We start from the raw sequence: 22,635 nt of genomic DNA, 5'->3' as shown, positions 1-22,635 counted from the left end.
AGAGACAGAGAGAGAGAAACACAGAGAGAGAGAGAGAGAGAGAGAGAGAGAGAGAGAGAGAGAGAGAGAGAGAGAGACAGAGAGAGAGAGAGACAGAGAGAGAGAGAGAGAGAGACAGAGAGAGACACAGAGAGAGAGACAGAGAGAGAGAAACACAGAGAGAGAGAGAGACAGAGAGAGAGAGAGAGAGAGAGAGAGAACACCCTGGAGAATAGGCTGAAGAAAAGCTAAAGAATTACCCCCCCAAAAAAAAAGAAAGGAAAGAAAACCGATCAGACGTCTCTCTAATAATCCCAAAAATCCATCTCTGCACTACAGGGTAGGTGCTGCGGTGTCATTACTGAGATCTCTAGACATGGATCTGTGCTGATTGTTTCATTCTCCACTCAGTCTAGGAGGCTCGTTTCAGTCGCCGTCATGATTCACAATTGGAGAACTGATTGAAGAGCGTGAGGTTTTTTTTTTTCTTTCTTTCTCTGCTTTAACTGGAGAAACGGGTGAAGGAGCAGATAGAGTGATAAAGCTCATCAGAAATCACATTTGCTTCCATTCTCTTACTAAACAACTGAACCAAAAGCCAAAATTCTGTGCTGTAGTTTTTTTATCTGCACCACGTCTGTTCTTTCCAGATGCTGCGATAATGTTGTATATCAGCAGCGTAACAGAAGCTAACTTCAAAATAAGAGCGCTTTTTCCACAAAAAATCATGATGTGTCATAAAGCAAAACGGAATGCAGCGTTAAGAGATAAAATCAAGCGCCGGCCGTGTTTAAAGACGTCGATATCGTGTCGTCGACCTCATACCAAACCCTGGCTAAGTTGTCCGGAGCAATATGACAAAACTCACCAGAACACAACTCTTCAAACTCTTTATAAAAGGTTTTTACACAAACAGTAAACAATGCAAAAATAAATAAATAAAAATTAAGTAAAAGATCATTAATAATACATTATTATTATTAAATTAAAAAAAAAACGATCCATGTGTGTATATGTATGTATGCATACGTACATATAAAAGCTGTACCCTTATTGTAATTATATTGTATAATAAATTAATTATATATTATATAAAAGAGCAGGGTGATGTATGTTTCATGATATTTAATAGATCCTATAAATCCCAATATTAAACATACATATCGTCGCTGTCGGGCGGAATCCTCGTATCTCCAAAACCGTTATTTTTCAGGAAATTAAAAAAACGCCGTACCTTATCTGCAGTACACAGGGTTTAGTCCGCGTTGCAGTGGTTTGTCTTGCGCTAAATTCCTGTCCTCAGACGAGCACCAGAACTAGCCGGGGGTCAAGATTTTTTTTTCTTTGAGCCCAGTGTTTTGAAGACATTTACCTCAGAAGACGTGTTGATTCGTTGCGACTCTTCTTGAGGAGAAATATGCCGTGAAGCTCTCCCGCGGAGTGAGGAAGAGGTGGACAGTTGAAGTGTCCAATGGAGTTATGAGATTTGCGCTCAAGCTATTTTCAAGACTTTAGATTGGTTAATAACTTGTAAAAATAACAGACCCACGTGGGGACTGACCAATAGCATCGATATGTGAACAAATATGAAATTGAACAAATTTGGACATACGAGGTTTCCGCCCGACAGCGACGATATAATATATTTAACAGCAGTTACTATATTCATATAAGAATGCCAAAGAAATATTTCAGCCAACAAGGAGAGAGAAAAAGAAAAAACACCTTTTAATCATTAATGAACAGTTTTGTGAGTTGATAAATTGGAAACCATCATAAAACAGAATACAGAAAAAATAAATAAATAAATAAATAAATAACGTCACCTTGCACGAAACACTCGAATCCTGAGTGCTGCTGAGACGCCGGCAATGTCGACGGATCCCTGTTTGAGGAATTTCAGGAAAAGTATATATAGGAAATGGAATGTTACCTGGATTGATATCCTGAAACAGAGACTTCCAGATGGTGTACTGTAACGGACCCATGTATTTAGATGTCGGAAAGTCTTCGTAGGTAAGGTTGGTTTCGTGTATTTTGCCTTTTATTCTGTAGAGAAACAAGAAAATACTTGTTCTGTTAACGTGTAAATTGTCCTTATTGTTTAACAGGACACTCACGAATCCCCAAAACACAGCTATTAGACCTGTGATAAGACCTCACATTTCTAACACCATGCACTCGTCCGTATGGTCACTCGTCTGCTCTACATGTTAAAATACAAAGAAAAAAAAAAGCCAGAAGGACGTTCATACATCAAGCAATGCTGTAAATATTTACAGAAGGAACCTGTTCATCCCCGACTACTGCTGCTCCTATCAGCTCTACACTCTTGTCTACTTGTCTCCGTCAACTTATCACAAAAACACACCGAATTAGAAATTTTAGTTTTAAATATCCTGACTTGCCTTGGTATCTTCCACCAGCAATACCTTCCACGAATCACTTGCTCTCTGACCAGCGTTTATAAGAGAAGGAGACAAGGCGTTATAGACTGAAAAACGAACCACTGTTTAAACCCCTCCCTCCCTTATCACTTTCCCTCTGAAACCCCTCCTCCCAAACCCCTCCCACCTCGTCCACCGTCCTCGCCCCACCTTTCGGCTGTGAGCGCTACTCCTTCCAGAAACTCGTGCCGTCCGGGTTCGCTGAGCTTCTCCTGAAGGATCTGGATGCCCTCCTTGACGTCGCGGAGCTGCTGGCTGTAGCGCTGGATCTTGTGCTCGATGTCGGACAGGGTGCGAGCCGTGTCAGCCTCCAGTTCCTCCAGCATGCTCTTCTGCCTCTCGCGCAGGAAGCGGTGCAGCCGCTCAAACGCCTCGCCGATCGTAGCTCGCAGGCTTTTAGCTGACGACTGCACAGACGGGTGAAGAGGGAAAATATAACATGATTATGAATTCATTTAGAGTAAATATGAACATCGGTAAGCCACGCTATAAGTACATAACCACCGTTTAATTAGTTGTATATTAAAGGCAAGGTGGAGGTTAAAAAAAAAAAAAGAATACATTTAATCAGACTGGTAAAGTAGAAAGAAAAGGCCACTTTTTATAAACATTAACGTCTTTAAAAGGTGGGGTCTCCGTTGTTTGAGAAATGCTTCAGAAAACTGAGTCGGGAAAACAAACAAAATAAAAACAAAACCAACGTGCAGCCAATGAGCAGAAAGGGGCGTGTCTTGTCAATACGGGTGGAGAGAGTGTTCAGTGCGCATGTGTGACATTAGCAGAAAGCGGTTTTAACATTGACATGGAGGATAAAAACAAAGAAAGAAAGAGAAGAAAGACTTACGATAAGGTAAGAAGTAGGACGTGTTAATATAGGATCAGCTTTCCAGCGCTGGAGAGAACTGAAGGAGCAGGAAGTTGGTCACATATTCACAGATTGGAGTTTCCTGAGTCAATAACTCCTGAGCTAAACACTGTTACTACACAAATAACACCTCTTTTCTATCGTAGTAATGTAGAGACGCAGCTACAACCGTGTTTTGTGTAGTAACAGTGTTTAGCTCAGGAGTTATTGACTCAGGAAACTCCAATCTGTGAATATGTGACCAACTTTACTTAAGACGCCGAGGCGCTTTTTTCCTTCTCGATAGGTGAGTAACGTTGGTTTTGCTTTGTTACACAGAACTAATATATGTCTTTGTCCTTTACATGATTATGCTTGTGTGTCATTTTTACTTGTTTGTTTATCTACAATCGTATTGTTCTTCACTTCAGCTATGATAAAGACACATTTCTTTCCATTAGTCGCCTGGGTTACGTATGTATGTGTGGGCGGAGCTATCAATACAGGGGTGGGATCCATTTGGGTTGGGGCGTGTTTGTTTTGGTGATTTTATATGTCAACATTGGCTTTCAAACAACGGAGACCCCACCTTTAAGTAAAGAATAAAACACAAAGTAATGTGTCGTTTCTTCTGTAACCATGCTGAAAAGGATTCGTTTAATTTTACTCTTCTTACAAATCAGCTAGCAAGTGTGTTCCTGTTATCTCTTACATTGCAGTAGCTAGAAACTGCAAAATACAACATCCTGAATACGTCTCAAAATCTACAGCGTAACCTCTGACAAGACTCTTTCTACCGGCTTAAAAAACTGCTCATGTGGATCTTAAATGGGCCGTTACTATGGAAACAACACTGTATTAAGAACAACAGCATCAATACAAACCTTCATTACTGTCCAGTAGATGTTAATTTAAATGAAGCCTTCTGACCAATCAGAGTGGTGAACTGAATACTGCTACGGCATGCGATAACCCGTTGAAGCGCAATCATTTTGTCAGGCTTACGAAACACCGAAAGGCATAGACGTGTCGACGGTGCAGATAAGATCAAGCTGTCTGGAGATCAAACTGCATCTTTGGTGTAAGTCTTGGACAGCGTGTGCTGGCTTGTGAGCAAGCGGTCAGGTAGATGAATGCTGGGTATTAAACCGCTGTGCACTTTTGTTGGGAAGATGAGCGAAGAATTGTGAAGGTCTGAAGTCAAAACTGTAAGGGGGAAGTTGGGTGGTGGGTGGCAACGGGGTGGAAAAACTAAAGAGAATCATGTCCATTAGAGTGCAAAGAAGGAAATCCACCACCGCACAGGGAAAAAAGATCTTTCTCACACAAGACACTGCTGCAACATTCTGCCTCCTTGATATCAGCATGTTGTCTCATCAAGTTAGAGGAAAGAGACAAACAGAGGCACGTAGTTAACTACAAAGCTGCGTTTACCTGCGTGTAATCTTCAAATTAAAAGAAAACAAAAACACTGCTCTGTTCATCGTCATAGCACCTGATCTCGTCATAGCGCCTTTTTACACCTGGTCACTTTGTGTGTTTTCTCTGATCCGATAGCTATCTGATTTGTTAAAACTGTTCCATTTACATTAGGCCACATAAATGTGTCTTGGCGAATCAGATATCAATCCGATCTTTCTGCTCCCTCCCAAAACGCTAATATATTTTACCTCATTTCCGGGGTAATTGAAATGGAACACGCTTTGGTGTGTGCGGTTTTCAGAATGCGATCGAAAAGAAGACAAAAAAAACTCGTTACGACGTTTATGTTACAAAAAACAGCGTTTACTTAACAGCGATACACGACTCGCGACTCACCTGCGAGTGACGTACTTCCGTTTGGGAGGAGTTTAGCGCTGACGTATGTGGCTTGAACAACCACATTCATTTACACCTGTCCAGTTTCATCTGAAATGCGTCCCAGACCACCTCCTGAAGTGGTTTGAACCATCGGATTTATATCCGTCTCTGAAATGTTTCGTAGAGCATTTAGACTTTTGAAAACGTTTCGGGGGGCATTTAGACTTTTGAAAACGTTTCGGAGGGCATTTAGACTTTTGAAAACGTTTCGGAGGGCATTTAGACTTTTGAAAACGTTTCGCAGGGCATTTAGACCTGGTCTTTTTACCATCGGATAGCTATCCGATCACAGATAACGCATGAAGTGACCAGGTGTAAAAAGCCCCATAGAGGCTGAAATCTCATTAAGATCCTTCTAACCCCCAACTGAGTGAGGATCTGCTCTATTCCCATAGGCAGGATTGCACACCTGGTGATGCCTGATGTATGAGCGGTGTTTAGTGACGCTCTAATGATGTCGAGCACTTGATGTTGAGCTCCATGAGAGCTCTACTTCAGGCAGAGACTACGAGAGCTATGAGCTATTTAAAGTCTCCTAGCCTGCAGATGCTAGGTCTTCCTGCAGCTCGCTCCCCTGTGCATCTGCTAATCAAGCCCACCTCCCCGCAGAGCCTCTCGATCAGACGCATCGACGGTGATGAAACCCATAAACAGCCTCGCTCGGTGAGGAGATGAAACCGGTTTGTTCGAGTTTGGTGAAGGTAACCTTCTGAGAAGAAAAGTAATACTGCTGCAAGTAAAGGAGAGATTAACTACCATTCATGTGTACACCATACCAGCCAAAAATGTCTCTCGTTCCAGATTTATTCCCCTTTACTGATCTAATCAGCTCCACTCTTCGTTTCTCTGAAGGCTTTCCACTAGATGTTGGGTTGTGTTTGTGTGGATTAGTGTTCAGAACTACATATGGGTGGGATTGTTTTTGGTGTCTACAAACATTTGGCCATTAAAAGTAGGTGAGATTGTAGGAGTAAGTGTGTCACTACAAGAGCACCCAGAGAACCACCAGTGTCCAGATGTTATTGGGTTGATTGATTCATTTGTCATGGGTGTAATCAGGAGTGTGTATCTTATAAACTGTTGGTCTCCTGTAATCCTCTGCTGCACAACAGCATTTTTTCTCTCCACACCTACTCTGATAAACGGAACACAATCTACCACCGTTATCTCAAAAATGGAAAAATGACCAGCACAGATGCCAAGGACAAAGCGGATTACATGGCGAGGCTGGCTCCAGGTTTATTTTATTTGTAGCTGCCTGAAGACCAGCAGGATCGGTAGGCTGATGATGAGGCGTTCACCGGCGTTTTCCTTTCTTTTTTTCTCGTCTAACGAGGTAAGACAGAATAAGCCACTGCGCTACAGAGGACATCAGACAGATTTATTCAATAAACAGACCGATTAGTCCATTATTTCCATGCAGCCAACCGAATACAAGCACGTTACCGATACAGGCTACAGTAGAATGCATAGCTAAAAGTTCAACCCTTAGAGTCTAACTATGTTCTGACAAATCAACATAAAGAGAGAGCTGAGGAATCATAGTGATGAGAGCTGAGATATTCTCAGACAAACTCAATCAGGTGAAGCTCCAGACCGAGTGCTGTGTTCTACAGCTCATGTGACAGGGGCCGGAAAGAGCACCGTGTAAAGCTCTGTGCGTAAACCTGCCCTCTGAGATGATAAATGAGGTGGACCGCAGACATCTTTACTGTCAGAAAACCAATCACCTTCGGTAGTGTGACAGAGTGAAAGATGGAGGAGAGGGGCGAGAGAGAGAGAGAGCGAGAGAGAGAGAGAGAGAGAGAGAGAGAGAGAGAGAGAGAGAGAGAGAGAGAGAGAGTAGAAAGAGTCGGATGTTGAGCAGAGATGCTATGATTGCAGTGCCTTCTCTCTGCTGATTAGCACGAGGTGCTGTGATAAAAGAGCTGCTCAATAAAGCAAACTGCTTGATGAAATCTCACTGTTGAGTACAGAGAGAAAGACTGGCAGAGAGAGAGAGAGAGAGAGAGAGAGGGAGAAATAGGGAGAGAGAGAGAGAGAAATAGGGGGAGAGAGAGAGAAATAGGGGGAGAGAGAGAGAGCGAGAGAGAAATGGGGGAGAGAGAGAGAGGCAGAGAGAGAGGGAGAGAGTGCGAGCGGCAGAGAGAGAGAGAGAGAAATAGAGAGAGAGAGAGAGAGAGAAGTGGGGGAGAGAGAGAGCGGCAGAGAGAGAGGCAGAGAGAGAGGGAGAGAGTGCGAGCGGCAGAGAGAGAGAGAGAGAGAAATAGAGAGAGAGAGAGAGAGAGAGAGAGAGAGAGAGAGAGAGAGAAGTGGGGGAGAGAGAGAGAGGCAGAGAGAGGGAAAGGGGGGAGAGAGAGAAATAGGGGGAGAGAGAGAGAGAGAGAGAGAGAGAGAGAGACTGCTCATGAATGTGGAATGAGACAGGAAGAAGAGCAGGAAAGACATTTATCAGTTGCTGCTAAAAGGGATTCAGTTTGTTTTCTACACGTCATCAGTTTCGACACAGAATCTTCATTACTGACGTGTCGATATTAACTTTGCTGCTGCTGCTTCAGTACTGACTTTAATACGACCCTCGATACCCACAGGATCTACAATACCCACAGGATCTACAATACCCACAGGATCTACAATACCCACTGGATCTACAATACCCACAGGATCTACAATACCCACTGGATCTACAATACCCACAGGATCTACAATACCCACAGGATCTACAATACGCACTGGATCTACAATACCCACAGGATCTACAATACCCACAGGATCTACAATACCCACAGGATCTACAATACCCACAGGATCTACAATACCCACTGGATCTACAATACCCACAGGATCTACAATACCCACTGGATCTACAATACCCACAGGATCTACAATACCCACAGGATCTACAATACGCACTGGATCTACAATACCCACAGGATCTACAATACCCACAGGATCTACAATACCCACAGGATCTACAATACCCACAGGATCTACAATACCCACAGGATCTACAATACCCACAGGATCTACAATACCCACAGGATCTACAATACCCACTGGATCTACAATACCCACAGGATCTACAATACCCACAGGATCTACAATACCCACAGGATCTACAATACCCACAGGATCTACAATACGCACTGGATCTACAATACCCACAGGATCTACAATACCCACAGGATCTACAATATGCACTGGATCTACAATACCCACAGGATCTACAATACCCACTGGATCTACAATACCCACAGGATCTACAATACCCACTGGATCTACAATACCCACAGGATCTACAATACCCACTGGATCTACAATACGCACTGGATCTACAATACCCACTGGATCTACAATACCCACTGGATCTACAATACCCACTGTATTAACGTCAGTGCGGTCTCTGATACGGACTCCACAATATCCACCTACATCCCTGCTAACTCTACAGTATTAACTATGATAATATTAGCCTTGATACTGACTTTGGTCTTCTCTATTAAGTGCTCAATGAACTGACTGCGATACTAATTCTACTAAGTCTATTTTAACACAATATGGATCGTGTTAAAACTTTAGTTATAACTGTTGAAGTCACGTGACGATCACGTGCATGACGTGTGCTGTAGACGTCGACGGCTGTGAAAAGTAGTAGGTAGTTCAGTTGGATTCTACTGACAGGATCCCCACGAGCGGAGTTCCCTCGGCGTTCTGCTGAAAACTCGGCGATGCACGAGAGGAGGATGACCTCATGCTGGTGTTACCTTGGTCTCAGTGAGCTGTCTCTGCAGCAGATGTAAAGCCTCTGTGTGTCCTCTCTCGCTGTCCTGCAGAGCCGTCAGCTGTTCCTTCATCTCCCTCTGCAAAGGAGAGAGAGAGAAATAATCACAGACCATTAAGTAATCAAATTAAATGGACAACCTCTGTGCGGAGGGCAAATGATAACTCCCTTATTATCTTCAGGCCGTGAGGTTCTTAAAGAGGAAAGATGCAATAGAAATTACGTCCTGTCTGTGATTTACGTGTTGTTGACCCTCGGTTTGATTCGTAGATGTTAAATCGGTTCAAAAAAAACAAATATTATAGAATATAATTTTCTTGTTTTTTTAGTATGTGCAGGAAAACTATCCGAGATGAAAGACGACGCTATCTCCATGGCAACACAACGTTTCCGTCGATCACGACCGTCGACGGTGTGCAGGTTGCGTTATAACCTCTTATAGAGAAACTGTTCGATGTTTAACGCAATTTGCCTACGATAAGACCATGTTTTCTTCGACGAAATCTCAGAACAACACGAGGAACCTTTTAGAGCTGTTCTTTTAACCGCTAGCTCAAATCATCATGGATCGCACGTACGCTAATTCATACACAACGGCACACCTTCGACATTAATGCTCTTGATTCCCTGAGTGCTGAGGTCGTTAAAAAATCCCACCGCGCCGTCATTAAGATCTATATAATGGACAATCTGTGTGCTCGAACGGAGCAGAGAGTTTATCATAAGGAGATCATTCGAGTGCTATTTACCTCCCACATGTCCGACAGATCTTCAGAAAGCACCCTGGGCTAAAAGCCTTGTATGATTTATTGAGGAATATTAGCATAATTTGTTTTCTTTAGGCGTTAGAAGCACCTTGCTTGTCAGGATGGAAACGGCACAGTGATGCTGTTAGTCTGAAAGTGGACCTGAGATGAATAAGAAAATAAAATGAGCCTGCAGAGATTTTCTGGGAAAGTGGGACTTAGCCTTGGCAGATTGAGGACAATCGGCCACCTCTGTGAGCCCTCAGGCGGAATCAGGACGCACAAGGAGGCCCGGTCTGGGTCACAGAACCCCATCTACACGTTCAGCTGTGAAAATCACAGGTCAGAAAATGATGCATGACAAATCGCATCCTATTGCTAAAGATCGGTCATTTGCAAAGAGGCCAAATAGATTAAACAGCAGAACATATCATCATGATTTCATTCACGAGTCAGTAATTTTGCAAGACGTTAGCAGCAGAACCTTCAAGTCCTGTAAGTGGTGAGATGGTGCCTCCATGGATTGGACTCGTTTGTCCAGCACATCCCACTGATAATTAGATTGAGATCTGGGGAATTCAGAGGCCAATTCAACACTTTGAACCTTAAACTTTGTCATGTTCCTCACAATGATTCAGGGAGCATTATTCTGCTGAAGGTGGTACAATAAAGGGGTGTACTTGTTCTGCAGCAGACCACCTTCTTCTGTTTCTCTATGGTCCAGTTCTGATGCTCACATGTTCACTGTAGGCAGATTTTGTTTTGGAGAACTGATGTCATCTGGAAATCACAGGTTAGCAATGGATGTTGCCAAATAAGTTACCACGATCGTGTGAAACATGCGTGTAACATAATCGTCATGTTTATAGGCAGAAACTTAGAAACCCGTCCTTCTGTAGTTACTGACTTAAAGGTGGGGTCTCCGTTGTTTGAAAGCCAATGTTGATGTTTGAAATCACCAAAACAAACACGCCCCTAACCCAAACGGGTCCCACCCCTGTATCGATAGCTCCGCCCACACATACATACGTAACCCAGGCGACTAATGGAAAGAAATGTGTCTTTATCATAGCTGAAGTGAAGAACAATACGATTGTAGATAAACAAACAAGCAAAAATGACACACAAGTATAATCATGTAAAGGACAAAGACATATATTAGTTCTGTGTAACAAAACAAAACCAACGTTACTCACCTATCGAGAAGGAAAAAAGCGCCTCGGCGTCTTAAGTAAAGTTGGTCACATATTCACAGATTGGAGTTTCCCGAGTCAATAACTCCTGAGCTAAACACTGTTACTACACAAAACACGGTTGTAGCTGCGTCTCTACATTACTACGATAGAAAAGAGGTGTTATTTGTGTAGTAACAGTGTTTAGCTCAGGAGTTATTGACTCAGGAAACTCCAATCTGTGAATATGTGACCAACTTCCTGCTCCTTCAGTTCTCTCCAGCGCTGGAAAGCTGATCCTATATTAACACGTCCTACTTCTTACCTTATCGTAAGTCTTTCTTCTCTTTCTTTCTTTGTTTTTATCCTCCATGTCAATGTTAAAACCGCTTTCTGCCCAACGCAGTTTTCTGAAGCGTTTCTCAAACAATGGAGACCCCACCTTTAACTGGACAAACAAGCCGATCCTGACGATACCACACCATCTCTGTCCTGAAGTCAAGATGTGATATTTAAGTGAGAGAAGCATCTCTCTCTCTCCATCTCTCTCTCTCACGTCAATCATATAAACACAAGCCAATCATGTGAGATTGTGAGCTCATGTCTGTAGATGACAAACGGTGCTTTTCTCTGTTACGCTGCATGAGATCAGCATGAGATCAACATTTATTTCATTTGGAAAAAAAAACTATACATAATAAACATCTTTACCGTTTTAATCTAATCCGTCTGAACAAATCTCTTCCTGTGATATCTCATGAAAGCTTAATCAGGACGTATATTGCGGTACGGACACAATCGTCCGTGTGAATAGGAGTCAAACTCGCTCGTCATGCACGTTTCACGTGAATAAAATCATGATTTATTCACTGACGGCGCGCTCGGACTTATTTTACAGTAAAGTGTGCACGGCTGCACCGATCCTCTGTGCCTCGGTCTGAAATGTGGGTTTTGCATTTATATAGCTTTCAAGACTTCAAGGACAAGAGCCACAGAAAAGCAATTTCACATAATTCACATGGCACCTGCTTGTACATTTTAATGCGAGAGGAGTGCAAGACGATCGGTGTCATTAAAACCCAGCACACTCGCTCCATTCAAAAGTGAATGCTTACTGGATAATTATACAACATGATGTTTTTTTTTTCTCTTTTTTTTTTTAAGATTGCTTGTCAAAGAGGTTTTCTTTTTCTTTCTGCACTTGAAGTGAAGCGTATCCACAGGACAAGCCTTAAAAAAAAAGACAGACATCTGCAGTGATGATGCTACGTGACAGGGGCTGTAAACAAGCTGTCCCTGCATCAGCCCTCTGCTAACACACACTTCTGCTGCAGACTGACCTGATGTGTTTCAGAGCTGGGTGTGTCTACAAGCGTGATGGACACTAACACCAGCTTCACAGATTTTACTTCTATAGTCATGATCTATAGTTAAGATATTCAGATGACTCATTCATAGCTAGTCCTAGTCCTATCGTGTCCACCTGTCAGAGACGTCGGACGTACGCGCTAAGACCTACGCCTCTGACGCCGACATCCTAAAGGGCATGACTATTAAAAACAAACACATTCTGTCATCTAGGATATCGTTCTGGTTAAAGCTGTGGGTGAAGGAGACACTGAGAAATCATTCACAGCTTTAAAAAAAAAAAAGAGAGAGAGAGCTCCATGCTCTTCTCCATGGTATCTTAAACATTACTGGATGTTGTGTAAATCGTTCAAATGCTTCTTCATGTTCTCACGCTGACTTCCTGTTTCAAAAAGGAAACGTGTCGAATCACGGCTCTCGTGATGTTTCACGTGGGCTACGGGAGAACGGCTGCGCTAATTAACCTGAGCTTGACGTGACATTTCGCCAGGACGGCACACGTCAGAGAAGGTTACTGGGGAATGACTACACGTCGAAAATAAATAAATAAATGAATTAATTAATAAATAAACATCTTGCCTCCCTTCTCTCATGCTTGTCTGGATAACGACTTGCATTAAAAATACAGTTCAGAGGCATTTATAAGCAATTCAGATTTCTCTGCTTACGCCAAGTTTGGGTTCTCTTTATTAAACACAACAGCTTGCCGAAGAGAAGGTAATGAAGGTAGAACAAATAATGCTAGTGCGTTAGTGTGCGCACACACACACACAATGTGAAAGTGCACAAACACAACCCCTTTGATGTCAGTGTAGCAAAATTGCTGAGGCGGTAACAAACGCGGACGCTATTCTCACAATCGCGCGGCCTTCGTTAACAACACACCCGGAACGTGAACACCTGCAAGGACACTTCAGTGTAACCTCATCAGGGCTGGAGGCATAATTCTGTCAGCCAGCATAAAACCCACGTGCACATGCAACCTCTCTGCCCTACGTCCATTTGAGTGCTGTAAATCAGGCCAGAAAGCAATCATCTGCGCTGCATCCTCTCCAAAGGCGCCGTAAGTCACACTCCAGCACGGACAGGAGGTGAGACACGGAGGTCGCATGATTCATCTCGCCATCAGCCTGCGTTCTCCTCCGAGATGACGCGTGAGAAATCTCTGCAGGACATTATAAGGCCTCTGAGTTGACACAACTGAAAGAACTCAGGAATGAACAAAGAAGTTAAAGGTGGGGTCTCCGTTGTTTGAGAAATGCTTCAGAAAACTGAGTCGGGCCAGATACTAAACAAAAAAACAAAACAAATGTGTAGCCAATGAGTAGAAAGGGGCGTGTCTTGTCAATATGGGCGGAGAGAGTGTTCAGTGCGCATGTGTGACATTAGCAGAAAGCGGTTTTAACATTGACATGGAGGATAAAAACAAAGAAAGAAAGTGAAGAAAGACTTACGATAAGGTAAGAAGTAGGACGTGTTAATATAGGATCAGCTTTCCAGCGCTGGAGAGAACTGAAGGAGCAGGAAGTTGGTCACATATTCACAGATTGGAGTTTCCTGAGTCAATAACTCCTGAGCTAAACACTGTTACTACACAAATAACACCTCTTTTCTATCGTAGTAATGTAGAGACGCAGCTACAACCGTGTTTTGTGTAGTAACAGTGTTTAGCTCAGGAGTTATTGACTCGGGAAACTCCAATCTGTGAATATGTGACCAACTTTACTTAAGACGCCGAGGCGCTTTTTTCCTTCTCGATAGGTGAGTAACGTTGGTTTTGTTTTGTTACACAGAACTAATATATGTCTTTGTCCTTTACATGATTATGTTTGTGTGTCATTTTTGCTTGTTTGTTTATCTGCAATCGTATTGTTCTTCCCTTCAGCTATGAAAAAGACACGCTTCTTTCCATTAGTTACCTGGGTTACGTATGTATGTGTGGGCGGAGCTATCAATACAGGGGTGGGACCCATTTGGGTTTAGGGGCGTGTTTGTTTTGGTGATTTCAACTGTCAACATTGGCTTTCAAACAACGGAGACCCCACCTTTAAGCACAGCTGAAAAGCTGAAAAGTTCTGTTCACAAAAAAAAGAAGTAAGTATTTTAAGCACTTCTTATTAAGCACTAAAGTGATCTCATTGTTAATATTTAAATCAATGGTCTCATGTTATTATGTACAGTATATTGTCTTGAATAAAAAGAGAAAACCAAACCAGTGTGAAGTTTTGAAGGCTCCAGTAATCTGTCCCTCTAAACGTTAGAGCCATGAAGTAGGTTAAAATAACCGTTGTGATACAAAGCTATGGGAAAATCAGTCACTTTACAAGAGCAGAAGATTCCCATTATGGTAATGTTACAAACGCTCCATGAAAGAACAGTATCACGTGACCAGCGTGCTCTCGGTCTTCTAACTCCTTCCTACTTACTTTGCTTGAAGTAAAATATATTTCAGTTTTAGAAGATATTATTTATCTAAATAAAACATAACACTCGTCCCGCAACCTTTCAAAACAGAAGAAAAAAGAAAAGAGAATTAAAACAAACAAAAAAAAAAGAATTTCTGTAACAAAGATTTGAAGCACAATGTCCAGGAGTGCTGAACACTAACCTCTAAACTCTCATTTTTTTGTTTAAAACACTTAACACACCAGGAACGCAGTGTTTCTGGCAGCGATTAACAGTCTAACAGTTTGAGTCTCACCTCCCTAATGTCAGCAGATGATAACACATGGCTCAGTGAGACAAAGGTACAAGGTACAGAATATTAAATGCTTACTGAGAGCGAGCGGCCAATGAGGCGTCACAAAGCACTGAGCCGTGTGACCCTGCTAGGGCACGGCGTACACCGCTGTCTCACACGTTACACGCAACATAACAGCTTGCTGATTTAAAACTGTGCACTTACACCACCACTACGTGTCGGGTTCTTGCTTTGGTACCGGCTCGATTATTTCATGCTTCAAACGAAGAGAACGAAACATGATGCTGCATGAAAGAGCCACGAGTGGAAGAACTGGAACACTTTGATACGTGGTCCAAGTGTTGGCTTTAAAAAAAAAAAAAAAAAGATTCATGACCTTTACTTAGAGGTTACAGCAGCTTAATAATTCATTCAGATCTTTGTTGTGCTTCTGGAGCATTCTGGTACCCTATGGGTGTGAAGGGGAACTAAATCAGCACGGGTACTTAAGTGCAGCACGACGCTGGAAATTTGGCATCGGGAAGAGACGAGGAGATTTTTTATTTATTTATTATTTTTTCTCAACGTGAGAAATGAAAAATGACAAACGTGCACTCGAAACGGAGTGCCGTGTCAGTCTGGGAAATCTCTCCGCTATTTCTTTGCCTTTCAGCAGAATAAATTGCTTTCAGAACCGGCGACTGCTTTTCCTCCATCGTGCAGGCGAAGCACGTCCTCGGCCTGCTGGTACAGCGTGGTGTGGTGAGCCTGTGGCAGTTTATAACGGCCGTATGTTTGTGAGGTTTTAGGCGTGTAAGGTAAACTGTTTAAACTGCGCTGGCGTGCCTAAGGAAAGAAGGATTCATCTACAGGACAGAGAACAGTGGGAGACATGACAACGATGATGATGATGATGATGATGATGATGATGATGGGGGTGGTTGTGCTGTAGTACAGTGATTCAGAGAGCTGTAATGAAAAGGCTTTAGCCTCCACGCTGACACAGCCTGTCCATCTTCCTGTCAGCTCTGACCTCCCTCTGACTGCTGCTGCAGCTGCACTCGGTGAGTGAAAGACAACATTAGCAGCTCACCACCTTCCTAATTGATAGATGTCAGCCAGGAGATTAGAGGAGAGGCCACACGAATGGCAGGTGGCAGGAGCAAACTGGTCACGATTGCCAGATCCGCAGCACATCTCCGAACAGGACGTGTGTAGAACCTGGACATTTACTGGAGAGAATCATTAAGCTTAAACTCAACACGCTGTCTCTTGCTCTATCTCTCCTCTCTCCTCTCTTCCCTACACCTACAACTCACCTTTACAAAGAGAATTAATTATTAATCTGTGTCACATGATGTTTAATATTTCATACTTTAAACAAACAATAATCTCTCGCTGAAGGTCCGGCGTCTAAACGTGGTGGAAAAAAAAGACGGCATCCGGTCAAAAGTCCATCCGTTTTCACCTTGTACTTTATTTATAGAAAAAAGTGCCATACTGGAACAAAGTGCCCCTGTTTTTTATGACTGTACTTCATTACTGTCTCATGTGCCGGTAGTTACAGGTGAGTTTTTTGCTCTGTGATGTGAAAAGACGTGTGAGAAGATCATCTCCATAAAGTTACACATTTAATCGAAGCCCTTTTGTACGTCACCGTAAAAAACCGTAAGACAAAACTGCCTTGTGAGGCGGACGGTTATCTGCTGATCCCGAAGAGCTTGGTGCGAGGCGAGGCAATGCTGCTCCTGCATGATGCCACTAGTCAGGATTTTGGGCATCGCATCACATCATGCAGACTTCCATAAGATGGAGGCAAAGCTCTTTTCCCTCCTCTGACTCGTGGTGCAATTTGTCTCGTGCCAAATGAAGAGGGAGAGCGTGTAGAACCGGCCGAGGCCGTGCCACGGAGCGGAGCGCGTGTCTGCACACGTACCGAGCGTCCGTACTCATCCCACGCACGTGCGCACTGACACGCCAATCTGAAGCACATTTCCAGGTTGGATGGAAAACTGAAGCAATGATTCACTGGCAGTGACGCAGAGGAAGGACAGCGTTCATGGTTCGCTAGTTTCCTAACTGATGATGGGCCGGAGATTCGAGGAGAAGCCATGGGAAAAGCAGAGAGCAGGAGAAAATTGATCCTGAACATCATTTTTTTTTTTTTTATAGCAAGAGTACATTCAGACTGTGTGAAATGGCATCGAGTCAAAAAGTGTCCGATCTCATTCCAGAGTGTGTGAAGAGCTACAGATGTTTACTGATACGGCCAAATTTCTGTGACTGAAAATATGCAGTGAGGATAAAAAGAGAAAGAGGAAATAAAAGAGAAAAATCAAGGCATAAATGAGCGTGCACACACACACTTACTCACACACACACACTTACTCACACACACACTTACTCACACACACACACACTTACTCACACACACACACACACACAACCTCTCACACACACACACACACAACCTCTCACACACACACACACACAACCTCTCACACACACACACACACAACCTCTCACACACACACACACACACACACACACACAACCTCTCACACACACACACACAACCTCTCACACACACACACACACACACAACCTCTCACACACACACACAACCTCTCACACACACACACACACACAACCTCTCACACACACACACAACCTCTCACACACACACACAACCTCTCACACACACACACAACCTCTCACACACACACACAACCTCTCACACACACACACAACCTCTCACACACACACACACACACACAACCTCTCACACACACACACACACACACACAACCTCTCACACACACACACACACAACCTCTCACACACACACACAACCTCTCACACACACACACACACAACCTCTCACACACACACACACACACAACCTCTCACACACACACACAACCTCTCACACACACACACAACCTCTCACACACACACACACAACCTCTCACACACACACACACACAACCTCTCACACACACACACACACACAACCTCTCACACACACACACACACAACCTCTCACACACACACACACAACCTCTCACACACACACACACACAACCTCTCACACACACACACACACAACCTCTCACACACACACACACACAACCTCTCACACACACACACACACAACCTCTCACACACACACACACAACCTCTCACACACACACACACAACCTCTCACACACACACACACACACAACCTCTCACACACACACACACACACAACCTCTCACACACACACACACACACAACCTCTCACACACACACACACACAACCTCTCACACACACACACACACACAACCTCTCACACACACACACAACCTCTCACACACACACACACAACCTCTCACACACACACACACACAACCTCTCACACACACACACACAACCTCTCACACACACACACACAACCTCTCACACACACACACACAACCTCTCACACACACACACACACAACCTCTCACACACACACACACAACCTCTCACACACACACACACAACCTCTCACACACACACACACACAACCTCTCACACACACACACACAACCTCTCACACACACACACAACCTCTCACACACACACACACACACAACCTCTCACACACACACACACACACAACCTCTCACACACACACACACACACAACCTCTCACACACACACACACACACAACCTCTCACACACACACACACAACCTCTCACACACACACACACACACAACCTCTCACACACACACACACACAACCTCTCACACACACACAACCTCTCACACACACACAACCTCTCACACACACACAACCTCTCACACACACACAACCTCTCACACACACACAACCTCTCACACACACACAACCTCTCACACACACACACAACCTCTCACACACACACAACCTCTCACACACACACAACCTCTCACACACACACAACCTCTCACACACACACAACCTCTCACACACACACAACCTCTCACACACACACAACCTCTCACACACACACAACCTCTCACACACACACAACCTCTCACACACACACAACCTCTCACACACACACAACCTCTCACACACACACAACCTCTCACACACACACACACCCAACCTCACACACACACACCCAACCTCACACACACCCAACCTCACACACACACACCCAACCTCACACACACACCCAACCTCTCACACACACACACACAACCTCTCACACACACACACACACACAACCTCTCACACACACACACAACCTCTCACACACACACACACACACCCTCTCACACACCCAACCTCACACACACACCCAACCTCACACACACACACACCCAACCTCTCACACACCCCCAACCTCACACACACCCCCAACCTCACACACACACACACCCAACCTCACACACACACACACACACCCAACCTCACACACACACACACCCCCAACCTCACACACACACACACACCCCCAACCTCACACACACACACCCCCAACCTCACACACACACACCCCCAACCTCACACACACACACCCCCAACCTCACACACACACCCCCAACCTCACACACACACACCCCCAACCTCACACACACACACACAACCTCACACACACACACACAACCTCACACACACACACACAACCTCACACACACACACACAACCTCACACACACACACACACAACCTCACACACACACACACACAACCTCACACACACACACACACAACCTCACACACACACACAACCTCACACACACAACCTCACACACACACACACCCCCTCAACCTCACACACACCCCCTCACACACACACATACCCTCACACACACCCTCACACACCCACACACACCCTCACACCCTCACACACACACACCCTCACACACACACACACACACACCCTCACACACACACACACACACACCCTCACACACACACACACCCTCACACACACACACCCCCTCACACACCCCCTCACACACACACACCCTCACACACAAACCTTATTTGAAATCAAAACGCAGTTAAAAAATAAAATAGCAGTCCTAGCTATGCATAGTGTTGTGGTTGCTATAGTAAAGGTAACCACATACTTATTACACGGTCACCGTAATAAGAGAGGGAGAGAGAGAGCGAGAGCTCTGCTGCATTCTAATGGTGGATGTAGCAAGAGGGGTAAGATCACCTCCGAGCAAGAAGGAGAGAGCCACTGAGATGGAAAATGCTCAGTGACACACAGACAGAGAGAGAGAGAGAGAGAGAGAGAGAGAGAGAGAGAGAGAGAGAGAGAGGAGAGGAGTAAGGCACATAACCCCAAATCCCAGCAGACAGATTTGCACCTCTGCTCCTGAGCCGTACGTTATCTCGCCTGCAGCGTATTCAGCGAGAGCATTTGGCGTGACTGCAGACACACTCGCCCATAACGGAGAATTACATTAGAAAACGAAAGCAAACGAGTGAGTGACAGCTGCATGTCCACTGTGAGCAGCATGAAACAAAACTAAAATATCTTGTGTTTGGGGATTATGTTTAAATCTAATCTAAAAATCTGAATGCACACAGTATGTTTATTCAGCGACACAGAAATGTGAACTACTGAACAGGCATGAAGTGTAATTACATGGCTTATACATCGCTTATGTCACACTTACGCAGCTACTCACTGGTCAATTCGATCCACAATGCGAGTTATTATTAGACACGTGATTTTAAGCAGCAATACATTTATATCAATGTGTAAGATTTATAAGAGAAAATAACGGCTCTGATCGCTCATTATTAACTAATCATCATCACATTATTTAATTATTATTCACTAATTATAACCTTCACTAAATCGTATTTGTTGCGGCTCGACAGATTCTCTGATGAGATGACGAGGCTCGACCAGAGGCGTTAACTTCCTCTCCAACTCTTAAGGTCATGTTTATGGAGGTAAACAAAGCATTTTTCTGGAGTGTTCCACACCACGGCATCAGCTCGATAATTTATCCTGGACAAATAGCTGTGAACTGAAAGTGCAAACAAGCCTTCAGCTCACTCCAGGAAGCTGAAAGTTCATTTCCCTTCTGGGGGAAAAAGGCGTGAAGAAAGAAAGCGTGCTGCGATAGTGGCGTTCTGGAGCGGCGTGATTCACGGTCTGGTCCTGACGCTGTGCTGATTTACTAAATCTTACAGAAACCCCCGCATCTGCGTAATTAAAACTCATCTGGAGCAAACTATAAAAAGCCTGTGTTCTTGTGTGCTGAGGAATTACACAAGATTACAGAGACATGGTGACTGATCTATGCTAATTCTCCTGTGAATCATGGCTCAGGGTCAGGCTTACGCACCTCTTCAGCTCGATCACTGTATGGGGTGTGATTAGCAGAGACGTTGATTAGCAGCGACGTTAGCGTTCAGACTCGACGTAGCAGTGACCTGAGGCTCGATCTTTTTATGCATTGGGCCTTAAAGCACCACAAGGTGCCTTTAAAAGGTATAAACTAAAACCTGGGGACATTTTCATTGGTTTGATGAACTTAAAACAAAAATCATCCATCCTTTAGATTCTAGCTGATCTGTATTAGCAGGCTAGCTAGGACGGTTTAGAGAATTGCCACAGTTTGTTAAAAATGGTACCAAAAAGGAACAAATACACACATGACCTCTTCATTAGTCACAAACCAATTAGCAAAAACAAAGTTTAATAAGTGGCTAAGGATGTAAATGCCCCAACTGTGCAGGGTTTCACCAAAGGTTTCATTCCAGACAAGCAGAAGCCACACTAAACAATAGCACACTAAAAGCCAAGGTCACCTGATTAAACAGGTGGAATCAGGTGTGGCTCCTGCTAGATTGGAACCAAAACCTGCACCGTCTCTGGAGAAGATTGGACATTACTGACACATTCACACTCCAGCTATGTGAAGCTATTGTCTATTCTACGTTTCATCAGAAAGCTGTTTAAACTCACTGGTTTGGAATCTACTGCACTGTGGGGGAAGTTTGATAGAAAGTCCCATTAAAACTATGAAGAGATATTTTTAAGTCCCTCCAGTGATTTTTGTAGTCAAACAGTTCAAAGTGACTTTTTTCCAAAATGTGCAGTTTTTTATTTTCAAGAAACTTCGCAAGAAGCACATGATCCTTAGTTGAAACCTTTTACGAGAGGCGTACGCGTTTCACACGTGAACGGAAGAACGCTTTGGACGGACGCGTGTTGTGATGTCGCACGTGTCCGATCCCTTACTTGACCTGTATTCGTCTGAATATCGCAGTTTGCTTCTGATTTTGTGTATGTAAAAACATCCAGTTTTCGGATGCGTTTCGTGTCGAATTCCGAGTCGAAGATGAACAGTAAATATTTCTGCTTGTAAGGAGGAGTAAAAAAAAAAAATCTTAAATGTTAAACATTCATACCTGATCTGGACACAAGGAAAACTACAGCAGGCTGTGTATAAAATGTAAAAACAGAAAATGGTCCTAGGTCTCGATGTAAATTTAATCGAATCAGGTTTTAGAAGAACTGCAAACGTAATTTTAAAAATCAAATAAAAAAAAACAAAAAAAAAAACCCGAACGTTTTCCCCAACAGCTGCTCGTATCATTGAAACCCAGACTGGAAAGCTCTCATGTTTTTACACACCGAGACGCAGGGACATCTGCTGAAAGCTGAAATAATCATCGCTGCAGAAACGGCTGTTTCCGTCGTCCTGTGTGGACGAACATTGTGACTACGTAAAGCTGCAGTCTGACTCGCGCCTCATTAAACAGCAG

The 22,635-nt window shown here is 43.8% G+C and overlaps 1 protein-coding gene across 2 annotated transcripts in view; it reads right to left on the bottom strand.

The window, feature by feature from the left end:
* The window catches only part of LOC132838006 (E3 ubiquitin-protein ligase TRIM62-like), a 44,362-nt gene that overhangs the window by 5,973 nt on the left and 15,754 nt on the right, over window positions 1-22,635 (bottom strand). Inside the window, exons 3-6 of one of the 2 annotated variants that reach the window (XM_060858082.1) lie at window positions 8,895-8,990; window positions 2,577-2,833; window positions 2,388-2,432; window positions 1,913-2,028 (exon numbers count right to left, since the gene is read on the bottom strand). In XM_060858082.1, the coding sequence (XP_060714065.1) occupies window positions 1,913-2,028; window positions 2,388-2,432; window positions 2,577-2,833; window positions 8,895-8,990 (514 nt within the window). The remainder of the gene's footprint in view (window positions 1-1,912; window positions 2,029-2,387; window positions 2,433-2,576; window positions 2,834-8,894; window positions 8,991-22,635) is intronic. The other variant, XM_060858083.1, reaches the window with a different exon arrangement.

The sequence above is a fragment of the Tachysurus vachellii genome, chromosome 22 (genome assembly GCF_030014155.1).
Source record: "Tachysurus vachellii isolate PV-2020 chromosome 22, HZAU_Pvac_v1, whole genome shotgun sequence".
In the NCBI taxonomy this organism is placed as follows: domain Eukaryota; kingdom Metazoa; phylum Chordata; class Actinopteri; order Siluriformes; family Bagridae; genus Tachysurus; species Tachysurus vachellii.
Note: the sequence above shows the minus strand (reverse complement) of the source record. Positions and strands in the feature narration are given on the sequence as shown.